Below are 20,647 nucleotides of genomic sequence, written 5' to 3'. Positions count from 1 at the left end.
TTATAGAAGAAGTTTATATAAAAATTACAAAAAATAATATTATTTCAACTTTTACAAAAAATCCTTAATCCAATGTAAATGGTTCCCTATGTAAACGACAGTATAAAAAAATAGAAATAAACTTTTATGTGTACAATCTCTTTTAATGGGTACAATACTTTTCTAACTCATCATAACTTGAAGACAGCCTTCCTCAAAACACACACTGATACGCCAGCAGCAAGTCTCATTTATCATTCTTAAAATGATGGAACAGCTCACCAACTGCAACGCACGTACCGTTGTAAATAAACATTTACCGCCTGCTTTTCGACTTATCAACATCAACTCAATCACGGCTTTCCGTGAAGGAAGCGACCAAAACCAATCTCTAATCCCCTCCCCATCACAGTACGCCCGAAACCACACGTACACCGTTCGCAATGGGTGCGTGAGCTGCGTGATATCAGTCAGCGGGTTCGATACAAGGCCACTCAATCTTAGAACTAATTACAACCTACATCCCAGTCCAACCTAGTCAGGGAATCCTCCGTTTCGCTACACGACACGGCCAACCGTTCCATCTTGGTTAGTAAGTTTCACCACCGGGGACAGTGGAACCCGGAGAAGTTGTACGAGGAAGGCAGGTTGTCCCACAGTACGGCCCAAGCACATGTAGCTGCGGGCACGTTTTTGTAAGGCAATTAAAATTACGGCAGGGCGGAAATTCGTTTCCAATTTACGTCGGGTTTTTCTATTTACTATCGTTGCCACGACTTCCCGGTTGGTGGTGCTGCCTGGTTGGTACTGCTCCAGAGCAAGATGAAGGCTAAAAACTATCGTTTCGCTATCGAATACAGCAGCGTAATCGCACGGTCCCCGTACAGACGGGCAAACACTGATGGAAAGCGGAACTAATTAAATGGAAATATTCATAAAATTAATTGCCCGCCCTCCATTGGCACCGTTTCACGAGGTACCGAAGGCGGCCTGTGGAGGGCGGACCTGTGGTACCGAAGGCGGCTCCACACTTGGAAAGAAACAAACGTGCGATGCGGTTTCTCTCTAGGCGTGCACGTTTTATTCGCGCTTGGAAGAATGCAATTCTAAAGTGCAATTTATTGTATCGCTTCTTCGAGCTTCTTATACCCGGTCCCGGGATAGCTCATATGGTCTACGATGCACGCTTTGTTACGATCGGCGAGCAAGAAAGAGGGAGAGAAAAAGAGAGAGAGAAGACCGGTTCCGGATACGGTGTTTAATTTGCTATACTGTATTTAAAGCACATTATCCCACCGAAAGCACCATGCACGGGTGCATCCATTGCGCGGCCCATTGAAATGAAACTTCCGATTTAGCAAGCCGTAACCGTAACTGGTGCTGGACGAAATAAAATGGAATTATTTAGCAAACCATTTTTCTTCTACCAACAAACCATCCCAAGGTTAGCAGTCTCTTTGGTCGAGTGTGTGTTCGAGTTGTTGTGTGCTCGATTTTATTCACCGGATTTCACACGCAACCACCGGCCCAACACAGACCGGTGACGGTGGTTGTGCAAAAGGAAGGATAACGAAGGACGGATTTCCTTGGCGTAATGAATTCAGCCAGCATTCCAGCGCCGAATGGCATTAAAATGCCACCAAGCCGTGAGCAATGGGTGGAAAGTTTTTACCGGTGAAAACAAGAGCCACCACCAACCCCTTTTCCCGTCCCAATCTCCCCGAGCAATGCCTTTTCGGGTGAAAAGAAAGAATTTTCACTCGACAAGGACAAGGAATGGCAATGGCGAAGGATGCGTTTGCCAGCCGACCACAATTCGATCTTTGTGGCTTGTTTTAAGCTCTTCGTTCTTATTGCTGCAGCCTTGCTTCGGCAACAAAAGACGTACGGAGAGACGCGTAGCGACGGTTTTTGCTCGTCTTCTTATTTTCTCCGCATTTCTTTGCCAAGGATAACAGCAACGCTCGATAGCAAACGAAAATGTTGCTGAAGGAAACAAATAGGATGGTCTTGTGGCGCTATTTTTCTCTATCCGTTGGGTTGTATGGATTGGCACACACACACACAAACACAAACACAATGGAACCGTGCAGGGCCGGACTTTTGTTGCTTCATTTCCTGGTGGTGCACCATAAACTAACCAGCAACTGATAGACGAACTGAAATAGTTGCTCTGTGCAAAAGATAGCGCGGCGGTGGTTTTAAGTTGCTTTCTTACTAATTGTCGCTCTACAAGAACACTATTTTTATTAGCTTTTAAATACAGTGGGATGGATTGTTTCAGTAAGTAGATATTTGAAGTTTGAAGAAATGAGCATTACTGAATAATTGAAATTGAATTTATGATTATTGAATCATAATAGTGTTTTGTGCCAGAAATTGCATACATTTAGGCGTTGAATTTGCCTATTTAGCTTTTGTATCTCCGAACGAAATCACGATCGTCATTGCACTGCCAGTTATTTGATAAAAAGTAAGAAAGTTAACCGTTACACATTACAGAAATTACAGCCTGTAAAAATCTACACTTAAAAGAGTTCGAACTACAACAAGTCCATAAACAATTAATACTACGATTAAACCGACCTAGAACAAAAATTGTTGCAAAATTTCCTATTTCCTCGCATAAAAGTTTAGATTATACTAGAATGCTCCTAGATGCTTTAAGTATTTCAAAGTTGTAATACTTTACAATAATTGGGGGTTTAATAATTTAGTAATTAATTGAATTTTATCAGACATGGGTAAGGTTTGCCTGATTAAATTCATTCATTAGTACATGCATTATACATCTAACATGATCTTTTACATGAATGTTAAATGTCATCAGTGTTAAGCTTCAAACGTACACGAACTATCATATTTCAATTATTTTATATCTTAATAAACGTATATAGCATAACTGGTTGAATACAACCCAAACTATGCCGCACTAAAACCATTCCTTATTTGAACAATATAATTAGCCGAACCTCAAAATTGGGTCCAACCTTTCTCATCAAGCCCCTCAGCAAACCCAGGTGGAAAGCGAGACCTTTTGCTGCGGTCTACCTGCGCTCTAATGGTACCAGTGACCCTCGTCTCGAAGCACTAAGCCAGCTTCGCCTCGCAAAATAAAATAAAAAATTACATCCTTTTATCATACCGTTTACCACAGACAACCGGTAACCCCGTCCTGTAACCGCTGCAGTCAGCACAGGGCGTATAAATTTCAATTTCATCTCCATGGAAGAACCGCCCTTTATAGACGCATACGACACGAACGCACAAACCCTACAGCAAAGCATCCCATCAAAAATAATACATTGTGTCATATAATTTGTATAAGCGAGACCCACCACGCCTGATGCGTGCAAAGCGACCTCGTCTTAGGTTGTCATCGTTACACTGCAAGTGTTATGGCGTTGGTTCTGCACATTGTTCTTCTCGGTGGAAGCAAACCTTCTAATGACAGGTTTTTGTACGATGTTGTTTTTTTTTTCTTCTTTGTCCACACCACATCGATTGATGTCGAGAAGCCAGATTCGATCTTTTGGTGTTTGGTGCGGTTGTGTACGCTATTACCACAGCCAGTTCCGGTTCGATGACGATAAATACACTTCGAAATGAACGGGCTGAAGTTGTCAAGGGGATAACGGGCTGCTGGTTGGTTGGTTGGTGGTGACCGTCTTCGTGGCGACGTGGTGACAGATGTTTCAGCAGGAGGCTTTACAGGAAATCTCGAGCCACCCAAGAAGTGTGGTACACCCCCCTACAGGGAAGGGTATCATATTTTTTATTAACAAAGCCGCTTCTTATTTCCCGGGCCGAGTTTTCCATCGGCATGAGGTTTCACTTTTGTGTTTGTGGCTTTTCTATGGGTTTTTTTTTGCATTTGCTGCCACCCAGTCTACATTTACTACTACTTCAGCCATTCCTGTAGTGCTGCTCTGCTGGTCTGACTTTATGAGCCCGGCTACCTAGACAACCGTCCAGAAATGTCGATGCTAAAGGAATGATGCTCCACAGCGCTAAACTATGAAAGAATAGCACCAAATCACGGAAAGAGATACTGATGATGAATATTTCACATCGGCATCGACATCACCGAAGCCGGTGGTGACAAACCCACCGTCACCCAACACAGCGCATTCATCATCGGGTATAAAGATACCCGACGACGCTTGAACAAACGAAACGGCAGGAAAGACCACCATAATGCCAGATAATTGAAGCAAACGAAAAGAATAGGCTTCCGAGAGTGCCAAAGCGAGCCAGAATACTCAGAAATAAAAGAAAAAGTGTGTGTGTGTGTGGGTCCCCATCGTCGCACTGGGAAAAGTCTGAAAGGATTTTCTTATCCTCGGTATCCAAATTCCTTCTTTCCCCATCGGTCCAACCTTCCTTTGCCCCACTTCTTCGAAACCACTGAAAAGCATTGTTTCTTGTGAAAGCGGATGCAGCCAAGCACAAATTCTCATCACTGCCGGAAGTTGTTTAATCATCGCCCCATTCATCCTCTCAATAATGATCTCATTAGGCGCGAAAGAGTTGAGCGCGTTCGTGTCCTTTCGGGAATGCAGGATAGGGAGGGGGAGGGTGGAGATTGAGGAAGGGTTCTTTGAATGTATTTTGCTTTTTTGGAAATCCAGCTTTTTGTCGGTCAGTAATACTACAAGCGGGCCAGCAATTTGTAAGAAATCATTAGAGAGTTGTTAACGATGTCAGCATTGAAACGAACATTTGCATACATTTAGGCGTCAAACTGTTCCATTCGCTTTGATTGATCTGAGCAAGTGATTGGATTTATAGTATAAAATGTAATTAAAGTCAGTTTAAACGAACTAAGTTGGTTTGCTGTAAAATATTCATCTCCATTACCATAGCAACAACGCTTCGCAGGTGACATTTGCTTGTACCCGGACATGATCATTCACTGCACGCCTTGATGCATCGAGTAATTGTACATTTCTTTTGTAATGCTTCACGTAAGCAAAAAGCTCATCCAACCGTGTGCTTTCATCTACGCACACAACCTCACCAGCCGCTTGAAGTTTTTCAAAAGAAAGTCCTACCAAATCGGGGTACCTTTGTTAATTCTTCCATCCCACAACATTAAAAGCAAAGTGATGAAGGAAACGGTGAAATGATTGTATGCTTCCCACACGGCACGGCAGCTGCTGATGATGTGTCGAGAAGCTTAAACACCCCTTTTTGCAGTTTGAATAAGACAAAAAAACTATCACAAAACCCTTACCGACTGCTTGTTTTCTCGTTAGTATGGTCACTATCTCTGCCTTTCTCATTTAATTTACGACTGGCTGGTATGAATACTGCACGTTGTGTCAGAACGCGCCACCACGACAAGCACTCCCTGGTGGCTAATGTTTCGTCCATTTTCTGGTCCAAGTCTCATAACTGCTAGAAGCGGAACCAGACGGGCTAGTAAAATGGGTGGATGGGCAAGAAAAATATCAAATCTCATCCCAGCACCGGGCACCGTCTAGTGTAAAAGTCTGCCGGCGTCCTGCACATTGTCCTTGTTGAAGGTTGTTAATTTGCCTGCAAAATTGTTGCATCCGTGCATTTGGTTTACTTATCCAACTCCCCCTGTGTTTGCTTGCCTCTGCTTTTTTTTACATTTCTGCATAGCGTCGTTAAATGATACCACGTTGAATGTTGGTGTTGAGGGATTGAGCGTTTGCTATTTCGTTCGGGGTTTGTTTTAATTTTGGTTTGTGCTATCATAGTGAATATATAAAATGCTCAAAATGTATTGTACAAAAACACACATTAGTAGGCTTTTGTAATTGTAAAAAGTATATTTATTGCAAACAATCAACGAATCAGAGGCGTCCAAATTTAGGCAACATATTGCAATTCTACAAAATTAAATGTTTTTTTTTGCTATTTGTATTGTATTATTTATCCAAAAATTGTATACAAAAATATTTCTCAATTGTTGATAACACATTTCTAAAACACAATAAGTATTATGATTTATGAGCACAATATCTAAAAGCACTTCTAAATGATAAAAAATGAGGAATCAATAATTCTGATGCTGGTAATTAGAAATAAGCATGCACACGATTAATCTAAATTGATAATAACGAAAAAATGTCACCATTTTGTTTTAAATAAACAATTTGGATTTTAAACATAGTTTTATTGTTGTTTTATTACAAAAAAGTTTTGACAACGTTCGGAAAATTTCTAGAAATGAGACTGACCATAAACTATTTCAAAATACCAATACTGATCGGTGACTGACCACAACCTACTGTAAGCGCCTAAAGATATGCAATTATAAGCTTCTAATTCTTCTCTGATTTTTTTTCTTATTATATCTTTAGAACAAAACACAATAAGTGAACATATTTTAGTGATTACTAGAACTTTATCTATTTAAGTCGCAAACTTAAGCTTCAAAAGACATTTCTGTCTCATAGCTGATTGTTTGCATCACATAACGATAATCAGTACAATTAAAAATAAAATACATCACAATTTTTAACCTTCTTCTAAGATTCTGCACAATCCAATTCGCTAGATAAGACACATCATAAAAATTGCTATAAATTTATTACTGTCTACTTTCAATTACACCACCGAAAGCCGCTGGGGTTAGTTCATTAATCCCGGACCGAAACCTACCACATCTGCGACACTTGCGCCCCCAGTTATCATGGAGTGAAAAATCGCAAATCATTTGTATCCTTCCGTGTGACACCGTTCAAAGCCTGTCGATTCTGCCAATTCATCGCCATTCATCTGTCGTTACACTAGCTCGCTCTCGCTCTCTCTCTCTCTCTCTCTTCCTAGCTCACTCTGTCTCTCTCTCCTTACGTTTCCCAGAAACACGGTCCCGATCCGTAAAGGGAAAGTACTTCTTGGAACTGGGTCCTCGTTGGCCCGGTCGCAAGCAAATGTGCCTTTATGCGTATATATTTTAATTCCACACCCACCGTACCCACCAGCGGCAGCGTTACGCGGCTCACTGCCGGATGATTAATTAAGCCGCTTTGTGATTACGCCTAAGTAATTTTGCCCGAATTACCTAACGAACTGTTTCGGTTTCGCTTTGTATTAGGCCCCGAAATGCTCAACATGCATCCCCGAAGCAGCCGAGAATAGCCCAAAACAAGACAACAAAAAAACAAAACAACGGCAAAGACAAGATACCCTAAAAACACAAGCTCGCCGGCGTTTGTGGGCTGCGATATTCGGACCCAGTCACACCCAGTCGCTTACTGTCCACATTCATTTGCTTTACCATGTTTTTTAGCCTGGCAAGTAGTCGTCGGGGGCTTTATTTTTTGCTTTGTTGCTCCCACCCCACGGGACCAGTTGAGGGACGGCAGTGACAGCAACATTCTAACGGATCATTTGAGAAATGTTGCTGTCATCTCCGTTTTATTCTTGTGCCCGTTGCGTCGCGCGGAAGCGTTGGAGACATTTAGGATTCGTTTGCCGGCTCCAACGTTGCGGCGTTTTTTTTTCGATTTGTGTTGCCGTGTTTGCGCTGCTTGGTCTCTTGGGTTTGAAAAGAGCAGAATTTCCTCTGCAGAAAAATGCTGTACGGATGTATGGTGGATGTTGGTTTTTTTCTGTGTGCGCTTGTGTTTCACCAGCTAAAATAAAGCGACTTGTCGTTCTAGTGCAGATCAGGCAGACGAATAGCTGGTTCGCTTTCTCTCTCTCTCTCTCTCACTTTAACCCGAGTGTGCGGCTGATCTTGCTGGATTAAGAAGGTTTTGTGAGCTGTTATAGAAACCTGAAAAAAAACGGAAAAACTCACGCCTGCACAGGGAGATGAGCAACACACAAAAAAAAACACCAAAATTATCGTGCAGATCCAACAAAAAACATCCCTCCAGTCTATCTCTGGTGTGAACATTCTATCTCCGCGCACCCTTATTTTTGCCCTTGGAGCTATAACAAAAAGCAAAACAGATCGCCCGCTTTTTTGTGTGTGTTCTGTGACCTCCAGTCGGGGAGATACAAAGGATTGTTCAAAGCCAGCGATTAACATGCCTCGGACAGGGAATGCGAACAGAAAGAAAAGCGTTCAGAATCACTACCAGTTCATCCCTGGAGAAAAAACGTGCACGCACACACACGCACGCACAGACAGAGAAACATCCAATGCAGCAAAGAAATAAATCACGCGCATATATTCTTGAACGTCCGTTGCGTGCTTTCATCGATTAATTTAACCTTCTAGTTTTCCCCCTTTGGGAGCATTCATTTCGCCAGTGGAATGTTACGAAGCTATTCGGTGCTATTTATTAGCCATTTATAAATCAACAAGTGGAATCGCCAGTGGCATGTTTCTTTTGAGGCCTAAAATACTACCATGCTTTTCAATAAGTCTCCCCCGAGAGAGAATAAAAATTGGAAGTGAGCAATGAGACAGTACTGATCATTTAAGGCTAAACAATCTTTCATCTTTTACTTAAAGCAAAGCACTAAATAATAATTCTTTAATCTAAAATTAAGTCACTTTTTTTAAATGAAGAAATAATCTCAAACCTTTCATTCTTATTGCAAAATCTGCTTAAAAAACACTCACAACTTTATTCATAAGCTGCTTCGTAACACTCTTTACATAAGTTTAGACGCTCTTTCATTTTTGGATTTTGTACTCCAAGGAAATTGGTCCGGTAAATTTTCTCATTGTAAGAAGGTTCATTGGTCAGGGTAATCATGGGTTCTATGGGCTCCACAAACTCCTCCTATCCAGAAGACTCCAACCACACACGAGAGTCCAAGAGTCTTGGACTATGCTAACAGAGGACGCCAATCCATTCGCCATTTTTGAGTGCGCGAGTAGAGTGTGTGAAGAAGGAGAATGGACCACGAGCTAGCTGTGCTGTTTAGTGCCACTGATATCGTGACGATGGTCAAAGCTTGAAGGATTTGTTGGCTGGGGAACGTGACTAATGCCCCACCATGAAGGTACTCTTCAGAGATCCGATCGACACGAGCCGTAGCACAGCAAGCTCATTGGCTGGATCAAGCGGAGTCTATCCTGACGAATGTCGGATATATCAACGGTTGAAAGAGTGCTGCTTTGGACCGAGTACCTTGGAAACAGATCGGTGAACTGACCATGACTTATATGACTCCAATCGTAATCTCCATGAAAAGCATCAAACAGGGACTGTCAAAAACCAACTTTGAGCATTTTTTAATATTTTCTTGTGATTCTTTTTAAGTAAAGACTAAGTATATATTGGCCAGTATCTTTAGTCATTCTCGTTGCGTCATATTTATTAATACATCACAGAAAATGCTCAATATTTATTTTTATCAAACTTCACCACAATGTTTTGTCTATGCAGCTCCCAGAAAATCATTCCTCTTTGCATTTGAAGCTGTTCGAAAACCTTTTTTTACTTATCTCAACCTACACCAAAAATCAAACAAAAATAAATGACTCGAGAAATCTTGCAAACACTCCTACTAACGCCTAAGGAGTCAAACATTATCTCAATAACCAAGTCACACAGTGACAGTTTGATGGAAAATATCAACCGAAAACGCAAAACGTAACTTTCCAAAGTATCATTCGTTGGTTTGTTTGATGTACAGTTAAAGTTAAACATCACCATCGCGACACCCATTTGCAAAAGATCGCCAATCGGTTGGTCAACTCGGCTCCCTGCGCGACACTAATGCGACTGTCAATTAGGCTGTCAAAGAGCATTGTGAGTCCCCGGCCTACACGTTAAGTGAACGAAAAACCCACCACTTTAAACGACTTTATTCTTGGTGCCTTTGCATAAAACGTTTACTTTCCACATTGCCCGTGCCCATACACGCCCGGTAAAGGTGACAGTAAAAATCGATTTCCCAGAACAATTTGATAAGCATGATTCGACAACAGATTTTCCAGCCCGAGGCCTGTATTTTCGGTTGATTATCTGCTTTGCTTCTTTGATGCCTGGGCGCCTCTTTGTAGGTGATGACAAAAAAGGCAAGCCGAAAGGCACATTCCGTTCAAAAGGGCAAAAAAGATTCCAATCGCATGATAACAGACTGAGCTGAAATGAGCACCACGGCCTTTGAGGCAGAGGCAAAGGGACACTCTCCTTTTGTGCTTTAGCTACGCTAGTGAGGAAAAAAGCTGTTTTTTCCAACGAAAAAGCTAAGTAAGCGATTCTAGTTCTAGGTAATTTCGGCCCAACTGCAAATCCTTTGCTAACCAAATACGCCCCGAGAGCCGAAAAAGGATATGAGACAGACAAAATCCGGCTTGCGCAACGCGACAAACATTGAAATGAGTTTCATTGTTTCATTATTTGCCACCTTCCGGGTGGACCTTTCGGCATCCAGAAAAACAACCGACCGAAAAAAGGGATGAAGAAAAGAAGAACAAATACCTTCTAAAAGAAGAAGATGACGAGCCCCGTTTCCTTACGGATGCGCAGGGAAAAGTGATCATAATCGGAAGATCACTCAGCAGGAGGAAAAGAAAAAACGCAAACAGTTTTCCGCATATCACCTGGCAGTAAATACAGGTATCGTAGGATACAGGTGCGTTTTGCTGCGAGCTGCAAAAGGATGATAAAGTATTTTGAGAAAGGTTTAGGTCATACCGAAGGAGAGAGAGAGAGAGATAGCCGGACCCAAACAAAAAACACTGTCCTTGTGACAATGCAAAGTAAGAGCTGGACAGTAGTGACATTTTTTTTTCGATTAAGGACGTCGTTTCAGTTGAGACTTCGGTAGGTTAATAAAGCGTCCGACGCGTGAAAGACCAAGCGGACCGCAGTGACACCAAAGGAAGATCAGGTAATGCTTAATACCACCTACCTAGACCGCGTACAAGCGTGGAAATAAAAGCGCGATGTTAGTGCCCGGCGGCCAGGACGAGCGCACGGAAAGGGATAAAAACAGATGATTAATGGTTGGCACTGCCAGGTAGACCGCAGCACAGCGGTAAATCTCTTCTTTAGCGCCTGTCGTTAGTTCTGAAGTGCCGTTTGTTTCCCAGCTTCGTTCCCTCCATGTCCCATTGAACCAGGAAAGCATAATTGACGCATAATGTTTTCCTCCAACACGGTGGAGAGAGAGAGAGACAAGAGAGTTGGAGAACTTGGTCCTAAATTTACGAGCTACATAATGGCAATAAAAAACCACTTTTTCTAAACGTCAAAATGCTATATTTGAATGCCTTTTCGTATTTATTCTGATTATTCGTATCGTTTTCTAAGTATCCGCTCCATTCGCTTGACTGCCTGATTTTGAAATACATCTCTCAGAATGCATCAATAGAAGCGCTGAAAGCGGAAGCTAATTCATGATAATCTAATCGTTGTTGTTGTTGTTTGGTGCTGTGCTGTTATGATAACGACATTTGCAGTCACAACTCTCGGAAATGAGCCGTTTATTTTATTTTTCACCGGAATAATTTTCCTTTTCAATGCTATGGCGTTACAAACCATGGTAAGGTTCGTTTCGTTTGAATTTGTGTTTGTATGATGCGTTTATCGCCCTTTGCTGCCTTCGTGTAAATATGGTTGTGTAATTGATGGATTGCTACATTAGCCCGTGGTGTTTTATTTTTAGGAAATGATGGAGCTCCGGGGCTGGTTCTGTTGTAGATGGGAATGTTCTACAAATCATGTCATGCTATGGAAATACAACACAATTATGAGCAGATTCAGATACATTTGTAAACATAAGAGGAGCTAAGTAGCTTAAATAAATTAATAAATTACTACATGGTATGAACCATAATCGCAGTGAAACATTTAAAAAACGGCAATAGAACGAGTCTTTCTAGAATTATGTGACCTCTGTGAGATAGTTAGATTCAGAAGTTCAGGAATAGAAATCATAATAATTGATATTGAATATTCAAAGGATAGAATTGAGCTCTGTAATAAAAAAAAAACTTTGTTGGGGCTTCATTATATGCTTTAAACGTGCAACAGAAACATTTCGGGCTGAAGGATAGCTTGAATGTCTTTAAATAGAATTAATATTTATTCATCCGGGTTTAAACACGCATCATCTGCATCAATTGATTAAAGATTTATCGGAGATGGTGTCTAAAAATTTCGGAAGTCTCAGTAAGTCTCGGAAACCCAAAATTTCGTTAAAGCTAGGGCAAGTGAATTTTTAATCCCAAGATTATTGGTTTAAGGCTCGTGCAAGGTAGTCAGGAGTGTTAAGAGTTCAATTTTTTTTTTCGAATAAAATGCTCAACTTTTCTAACGTTCTCAGGAAGCTTTTGATTGAAATCATTGGGAAAAAGTAGCTAGGTTAGACTTCGAGAATTATTCAATGAATTTTAAAAATTTCAGAGTTCATTTCCCTAGGCTACAAACAAAATCTCCTACAAACAAATAGTATTTAAATAAATTTGTCACCCAATTACTTCAGTAATAACATTTTATGCTCCTTTTATTCTCCTTTGACTGTACATCCAGCCGAATAGCCATAAAAAGTAAATCAAATTACTAATCTCATTACTTTGTCGAATCTACTAGTTATTTGTTCGCTTTGATATCTTGAAATAAACTCCTGCAAAGCTATTGCTAAAGTCAAAGAACACCTTATACCCGCGTCTTATGTTCCAATGTATTAAAAGGGTTCCTGAAAAAAGCGAATCTCTATCTGATACCATTTGCAAGTCTCCTTCTATCCAGCATCCAGACCCGAACACACTCGCTTAACACAATCATATTCGTTGCATATTGACCGTGAAATGGTTCAATTCCGAGTCGATTGTGCCCACACCAGCCACCAAACTTCGTGTCTGAATGATTTGTCCAATTTAAATGTTTACTTTTCCGAAAACTCTCTCCCGACACCACGCCAGAATTCAGTCGTTCGTTCGGTTTCCCGGAGACAATCTGTTACCGGGAAGTTTTTTGCTAGTAAACCACCACCGGGACTGTAAATTCGGTACGATGGCAGGAAATAAGTTCCACCATTAGGGTGCTAAAGACCAATCGTGGATACCGGACGGGTGCTTGGTGTTGTTTTCTTTCCTCGCCCAAGAGCGGTGCCAATCCGCGAAACTGAGTTCCTGCGAATCCGCGCATACATACACTGTCCAGATGCGCGCGCGCGCTGAAAAGTAACGCAATTTGCTTCATGAATACATTATAAACAATTTACATATAAATTTTGCACAGTCAACCAAAGCTGCTGCTTCTTCGGGCCGGTTGGCCGCGTCGGGAGGCATTCAGTTTGATAAAGTTTTTTCTAGCTGGAGAGAGGCAGATTTACTTGTTCTGCATTCATTCAGCTCAGTTACGGGACAGTCTCAGTTGGACTGCGACAATGCTTTGTGCCGCAACCGGACGCACAGCCCGAGACCGAATCTCGGGAGACACGGGAGGCTTTTCGCCGAGCCTTTTCGGTTCATTTTCAAACGAGAAAGTTGTTTGAAGTTGATTGTTTGGTTTTCGGTCCGGTTGGTTCGGGCACGGTTGGTCGGTGCGCCGGAATTACGGCCGAAGCACAGCAAACAGCAGCAAGTGCAGTTTTCAGCCCCTGAATCAGAGGAAACATGTTGGAAATTTTACTTTTCATCGGTAGTCAAACAGGGAGCAGAAAAAAAAGGGAACAAGAAGAATCATGGCCGAATCGTTTTAATACTGGGACGCTTTTTTTCCTCCTACTTCGCTCCATTCTGCAGCTCGTAAGCAACGTTTCCGGTAGGACAGTTGCCGGAGAGTAGACCTGAAGCTTTTTGGAATTGAATTTCCCCAGAGCATCGTACGGGAAGTGTGCGGTAGTGGTCGGAATGGAAGGACGAGATACGTACACGGATTTTCCATTCATTAGCATTTGCAATAAGTTAAAAACTCGGTGTAGCAAACGTGGACACGTACGTCCGCCCGCCACTGCCCCACGCCGACCGTGCCTGGTGGTGGATGTACACGGTAATGTTCCGGATTAAGCGCTCCGTTGACGACGTCAAAGTTTTGTTAGCATCTTTCGCTTTGGGGAAAATGGCATCCCCTCACCCATTCCAGCGTCCTCGTTAGTGAAATATCTTCCGCCAGTGAAAGATGACTGTGACAAACTCCGATGAAATGATGGATTTTTTTGCGGCAGAGAAGCATCTCAAGAACAGCCAAAACATTAGCTGCTGAGTGCCGTGGAAGAGGATGCTTCCACTATCTTCACCAGCTAGCAGTACGACACCGGTTGATAATCCTCAAAGCTCAAAGAATTCGAACGAGCTTCGAGCGGGGTGTGCAGCAAGTTTGTTGTGCGCGTTTGATGAAGTTGTGAAAATTTCCCAACAAGCCAGTTCCACGTCAAACGGTCGCATTAAGCCTAGGCTCCCATAATCGTCTACCGTAATCAAAGAGTTGTGAGTGAAGCTCGCTGTGTGAAGGATGGCAGCCAGGTTCTCCTGTTACCGCCGGGGTTTTCCACCATTAGCCAAGCTGCATTGTCAGCGGCCACCACATCCACACAGCCATCTCATCCTGTCGTCGACTCAGGCCCGGACTGGGACGAAGTTATGCCGCCACGTTGTGATTACGTCGACGATTCAGCCCAGCCAAAGCCGGCGAGATAGTCAAAATGGATAAAGTTTGTCATACTAGCTCCGTAGTTGCTTTTCTCCCCCTTCTCAAACCGGGTGAAACCTGAAGATGATGGTGTTGAAGATATTTACTCAAAGTTACCAGTCGCTTCACTTCTGAGCTCCTGGTACCCTTCGCTAGGTAAAGCTTTATCCCCTCGGACCCGGTGCCTTATCTGGTCTGTAGTTTTTTTTTTTTTCGTGGTTTGGTTGAGATTCTCCTTCTCCTCTCTCTCATTCTCGTTTGCTTCCCGACTGACAACACAGTCACATCAGTCGAAACTCCGCAGAGGCTTCTTTCATTCCCATCAAAGCGAATGGTGGATGCTACTCATAAGGTTCAACTTCAAAACTGTTGTAAGGTTCCACCGCACACCGGATCCTCTTACACCGAAGCAAAGACATATTTTCCCGCAGACTATTTTTCCCCGTTCGTTCTCCTCACCGCTTTCCACCACGGTTTAAGACCCTGCGAGCGTTGGTGAAAGTTTGCACCTCCAGGCTCATTCCTACCCGGCACACGAAACACTCTCCCTCAAAAGATGCCTCCTGGCATCGGAGCAAGGGAAAAGTTTTTCCCCACCCGGAATGGAACACTCACACACACACACACACACAGACAGAACACTGCAGTCGTCCGCCCCAGAGCGGACCCGCTAGTGCCGAGTGACACCGAGCTCCGATGTTACGAGACCATAAATTTGCTCTGTAAAACTGAATAAACAAAGTGAAGTCTTTACTGTGAAGCGTCACCGGGAGAAAGGTTCCACCAGTGGAGGCTTTTGCGTGGGTTTTGATGTTTTATGGTTCCGTTTCGCTCACAGGCCGGTTTGCTGAGCCCGGATGACAGGACAAGAAATTATCTCCGGCCGGTAGACAGCCTGCCGATAGTTTACTTTCATCTCGCTTTAACCTGGACCCTCGGTACGGCCCAGATGCATAGGCCTTCACGATGGATGAAAGTTTTCTTCAACGATGCAAGCGTGTCGCTTTGCGTTTTACACGAGTTGAATAATTAAATTTTAATCCGGAAGTACAAATCCTCCAGTAAAACATACACAGACGCACCAAGAGACGGAGCAGCTAAGCACCGAGGTCTTGTTGGGACATTAGATGCAAATGCTACCAATATGTGTGTGTGTGAGTGTTTGCTCAATGCGTCAACGCTGGGTGACAAGTAAACAGTGGCCACTCTCTGCCCATTGCTGGTCCCAAACAGGCTTGTTGCCAGACTTTGGTAGCGATCGTATCATTAGCCTCCACTTTGAGACGTGAATGTGCACTCCAATAAGCTCCAGTATTTCCAATTCTCAGACGCCCAATGTTTGCTCACCCAGCACAGCACTGCAACGAAAGCTCGTTTCTACTGACAAGAGTATATTTTCCTTCCCGAGCTCCACGTTACGTAGGAAAAACGAGAAAAAAAGAAAAAAAATCTTCCAAAAGACACTTGGTACAGTCGTAGCCTCAGTGTTCACAGGTTCCGGGGGTTTGAACTTCGGTACGCAGCAGATGAGTTCCAAGTTTCGCTTATCAGATTAAGGTTTTGTTGACAAAGTGTTTGATGTAGAAAAACATACACAATCCCAATTCCGGGATTCCGGGTGCCTGAACTTCGGAGGAAAACTGGGGCATGTAATGGAATGGCCACAAAGCGAAGGACGAAGAAAAGCACACCATGTGGTAGATCCTTTAACCCGCCATGCCATTCATCTACCAACTTCAACCAATAGCTCATCCAATTCTAATAGTGATGATGATTTACTGAGCTACGACTGTGGACCTGCTCTTTTTTTTTTGTACTCAAACTTTCGGTTTTAGCCATATCACGTCCTCAATCACACACACACACACACACACACAACCAAGCATCCACACACGGCGAGACATGCGTGATGCGTGGAAGTCTTTCACTGTGCAGTTCCCAGGAGCATCCCTTTCGAGTTCATGAAACGAAGGAAAAGTTTTCCCAGTTTTTTCTTCTTTCTTTCTCTCGCTTTCTCTTTCTCCCCATCACCCACCACTAATCGGATAAGCATTAACCGTTTTTATTGATGGGATCTCTGATTAAGCGATAAACTAATTCATTTAAGACCCCAGAGCATCATGTTTTTCCGGTGTTCGAAGAGCCACGCAACCGGAAATAGTGGTGTTGCTTGTGCTTGTGTGTTTTGAAATCGTGCACGGAAAGCTATAATTTGTAGATCATCTCTTTGCGGGTTTTTTGGAGCTTGGTTTGGTTTGGAAATGAAGAAAAACATGCTTACCTGGAGTACGCCGAAGTATGTGTTTGTTTTTCCTGCTGATTGCATTCCGGTTTGTTTAATCGAGAGGGAAAGGTAAAATGAAGACTGTTATCTAGGGGAAAATGATTCTTGTTTTTCTTCCTAAAGTGAAATCTAGTAAATACAGTTAAAATAGTTATTTTGATGAAACTACTATTAAATATGGCTCCTTTTACAGGTCAATCCCTTTGACTACTAGCAGTAGATGAATCTAAAATAATAGCTTAAATATCTGCTTCATCACAAACACATTTATGAAACTTCAAATTCAATAAACATCTTAAATAAACGTCAATGAAGAGTTACTTCCCACTAATAATCATGCGCTTTTCACAAAGATGCCTCCGATTATGCACCGATTGAGACGGAAGCAAACTTTCACCGCACTGTCATAAGTCCCGATGAAAAGACAGCCATCCCTGCCATCCCGGTGGACCCATCGTTTGAGACTCATTTAAACTTTTCCCTTCCGAGTGCAGAAGCCCGGAGGATAATACGAACACAAAGCCATGGACCCGATTGCAGCAATCAGTTGATTGCGGCTTACCTCGGGTCCAGTGGGAGAAGACACACAGAATCATGCACCCCACTGGGAACCACCAACGCACGAGGTGTTCGAACACACGAGAAAAGTTACTCTCGAAAGTTTGGGATTAAGTCCGATGCATCCGGTACGGTGCCGGAAGCCGGATGGTGAGCCGAGAAAGACTCATTTTCTGCTCAACTATCACATTTTCAAACGGGTTGGTACGGTTGCAATAACAATGGCACAATTCCGTTGGCAGGTGAGATTAATGATCGGAAAACGATAGGTAACTGAGTGAAAGGGCTTTGCGTTCTTTGGTGCTCCCGTTACAAGTGATTGCCTTTGATGCATGCACTTAGGTGAAGCGATTCTACCGGTGTGCATTTAGCAGAAAGGATTGCCTTTTTGTTTTTAATTCACTATGAAAAGAAGATCTTCAAACAAAGTCTTTTACCGTGTACCATAAGATGGCGCTAAAGAAGAAGTATTTATGTAAACGATATTGTAATATTAATCATACCATTCCGTTTTGAAATTAAATATGCTAGACTTGTTTAATGAGCTCATGACAATCTTTTGAAAAATAAATAAAAATGATAAAAGCATGAAAACTTATTGTAAATTATAATGTTATCTAGCAAAACCCATGTTAATAAAACTATATTCTGAAATTTTATCATAAATAAAAGCTTTTTTTAAATTGTGATAAAAACACTAAAAATAGTCTTTACCTCATGCTGATGGCTGGGGAGATAGTAGCGTTCTTCTCACGGCAGGACCGAAGCTCAAATCCCATCTAGACCGCCAGAAATAGGCATGCTAGAGACATGCTGCTGCTTTCTTTCATGCTCTGAAAATGTCTTGCTATGCGTTTGAGACATTGTATTATATGTGTTCGACGATCTCTATTCGCCTCATTGAAATAATATCCAAAAAAGTTCCTAGCAGGGAACCATCACAGATAACATTTTAACAAAAAAGACGACGAATAAAATTGAAACAGAAAACCTCTGAATGAATCTTCACAACTTCACTCGCCTCTGCAGACAAAGCAGTTAGCAAACGAAACACTGAACGGCACAGAATTTCGCTACGTTCTGTCTGCCATCTACTCGGGAAGCAAATTTAATTTCACACTCGATTTGAGTAGGTTAATGGTGTGATTTGTGTTTCGAAATAAAATTACGATTACGAACTTTTGCTCGCAGTGGACGAACAAAGAAGAAGGCGAACGAAAACCGGTCGCGTGAAGTAACAGAAGCTACAATGACAATCAACCTGCTCGTCTTCTTGGCAGTAACTGGAGTTTAAAGCTGTCCTGCTGGGCTGAATCGGGACGGAAGTCGAACGCACTTGTGCTTGAAGCTAATGTACTTCCAGCCAGTTAATTGTTACTGCGCGCGGGAAAATGCTTGTGAGCGGACGTAAAGCGTTTCTTTAGCACTATTGTCCTATTCAATGGACCACACTTTACTTTAATGTACCGATTCGTTCGCACTGTGCTAGTTTAATAATTGCATTTTTTCTTCTCCCTCTCTTTTCCCCTTACAGTTGTAAACCAAAAATACAACATTCAGGTGCACGACGAGTATGTGATGTCGGGAAATACGGCCGTGCTGAAGTGTCAGGTAAGTGAGTCCGTATTGCATCGTATAGTTTTATCGCGGCAGTAAATAAATTGTACCGTATTTCCTTACAAAAAAATTGAGTTTTACCTTTCTCCAGATTGCTTTTCATTTTGAGTGCTATCAGATTGCAGACAAAAAAATGGGTTTTAAAAATAGACGAATTAAAAACGGAAATTCGTGAAAAGCAATTGGCTTTTCGCGTCCAAAATGTTGCACAGCATAAAAAATATGTATCGGGAGGCGGAAGCCATTTACATATTTCCCAGAAGGTATCAAACGTCAAAAGTAATCGTTTTCGGCGTTTTTTCTCGCCATCAACCCCCTTTTAGCATTGACAGCTTCGTGGAAGGTTCGATTTAATCGAATGAGGGCAGCTGCTTTTTGCAGATTCCGGTTGAATTAAATCATTTCTTTCAAATATTTTCATTTGCCTACTTCTGTGTACATTGCTTGTTTCGACACTGTTCGGTTCATGATGAGGCTGTGCTAATGTTCACTGGAAAAGCGTAAAAATACTGCACCGATTATAATTACCACAACATCACAACGGGGAACACGAGTTAAAAGTTTGTTCCCAAAATAGCAGCCACGGTATGCTTGCTTGCTTGCTTTCCCTTGTGGAAAAGTTCCGTTTTTGATAACTTTAAAAACGCTTCTTCTTCTCCCCTCCGTTGGGTACGTTAAACCGTCCATATTTATTACGGAATATTTTTCACCCCCTTAAGACAGTAAAGTATTTCGACTGGACTGATAATGGTGGCCTGCACGTGGGGCCCAATAAAGATACCGGATCGTATTAATCAAAATGAACGGGCGCCATCAACTGGACACGTGTCCGTGTCTTTGGCAACTTCGATGGCTTGCTAGGGTTGAAAATTCTGTACAATTACAGTTGTGTCCAAAGCGATGGCAATGGTACCACAAAATGTTAAAAAACGTAGTGTTCAAACAGGCTTAAATGTTGTACAGGAGCTAAACAAGAAAATAAAAATATAGATCGTTACATTTTTAGGTCAAGCATAGGAGTAAAGGTAGAATTTCAATTATGTCTTCTAATCAGAAGTCTAAAAAATAGTGTTAAAAGCATAAAATGTTGCACTTTAAAGTAGAAATTACTTGTTATTAAGAATGGAGGCGCCCAGTACTTCAAGCAATAAAGCAGTTTAAAGCTCAAATTTAATAGATAACTGCAGCTTCAATTTAGCAACAGTCGCTCCAGTTCTTTATCAATAAAAAATAAATAAATTTGATGTTGAAATCAATGGTTCAATGAAATCAATTGAAGCTATATAACGGGCAGATACGATAGCTTTCATTTAAACTTTGAATTTTCATGCCTTTGTTTTCATTTTAATACAACTTTTAATTGATTTCTGACTTTGTACTTTGCGTGCAGCTTTCATATTTATTCAATAAAGATTTACTCCTATGCAGGGCAATTTCCAACAGCGATCATTTATTAGTTAAATTCTCATAAACTCTTGACAAAACATGATTTTTTGATCATAAATCATCATCATAAATAAGAAAATATTAAGGGCTTTCAAAATGATTTTTAACTTGCGTGATGCTGCTTCTAAGATATGTAGGTTCTGCTCTACGTTTAAAAAATAATTAAATTACTTAAGCTATCACCATTGTTCTTACTGCAAATATTTTGAACACCACTGTGCAGCCATAAAATCACCAC

General features: G+C 41.9%; 1 protein-coding gene across 15 annotated transcripts in view; it reads left to right on the top strand.

Moving 5' to 3' along the window:
- Positions 1-20,647, top strand: part of LOC118511415 (Down syndrome cell adhesion molecule-like protein Dscam2) — a 109,886-nt gene that overhangs the window by 70,986 nt on the left and 18,253 nt on the right. For all 15 annotated transcript variants that reach the window (XM_036054480.1, XM_036054485.1, XM_036054481.1 and 12 more), the window contains one exon: positions 18,881-18,957. In XM_036054480.1, coding sequence (XP_035910373.1) covers positions 18,881-18,957 — 77 coding nt within the window. The remainder of the gene's footprint in view (positions 1-18,880; positions 18,958-20,647) is intronic.

This window comes from Anopheles stephensi, chromosome 3 (genome assembly GCF_013141755.1).
Source record: "Anopheles stephensi strain Indian chromosome 3, UCI_ANSTEP_V1.0, whole genome shotgun sequence".
Lineage (NCBI taxonomy): Eukaryota > Metazoa > Arthropoda > Insecta > Diptera > Culicidae > Anopheles > Anopheles stephensi.
This window is presented reverse-complemented; position numbering and strand designations above follow the sequence as displayed.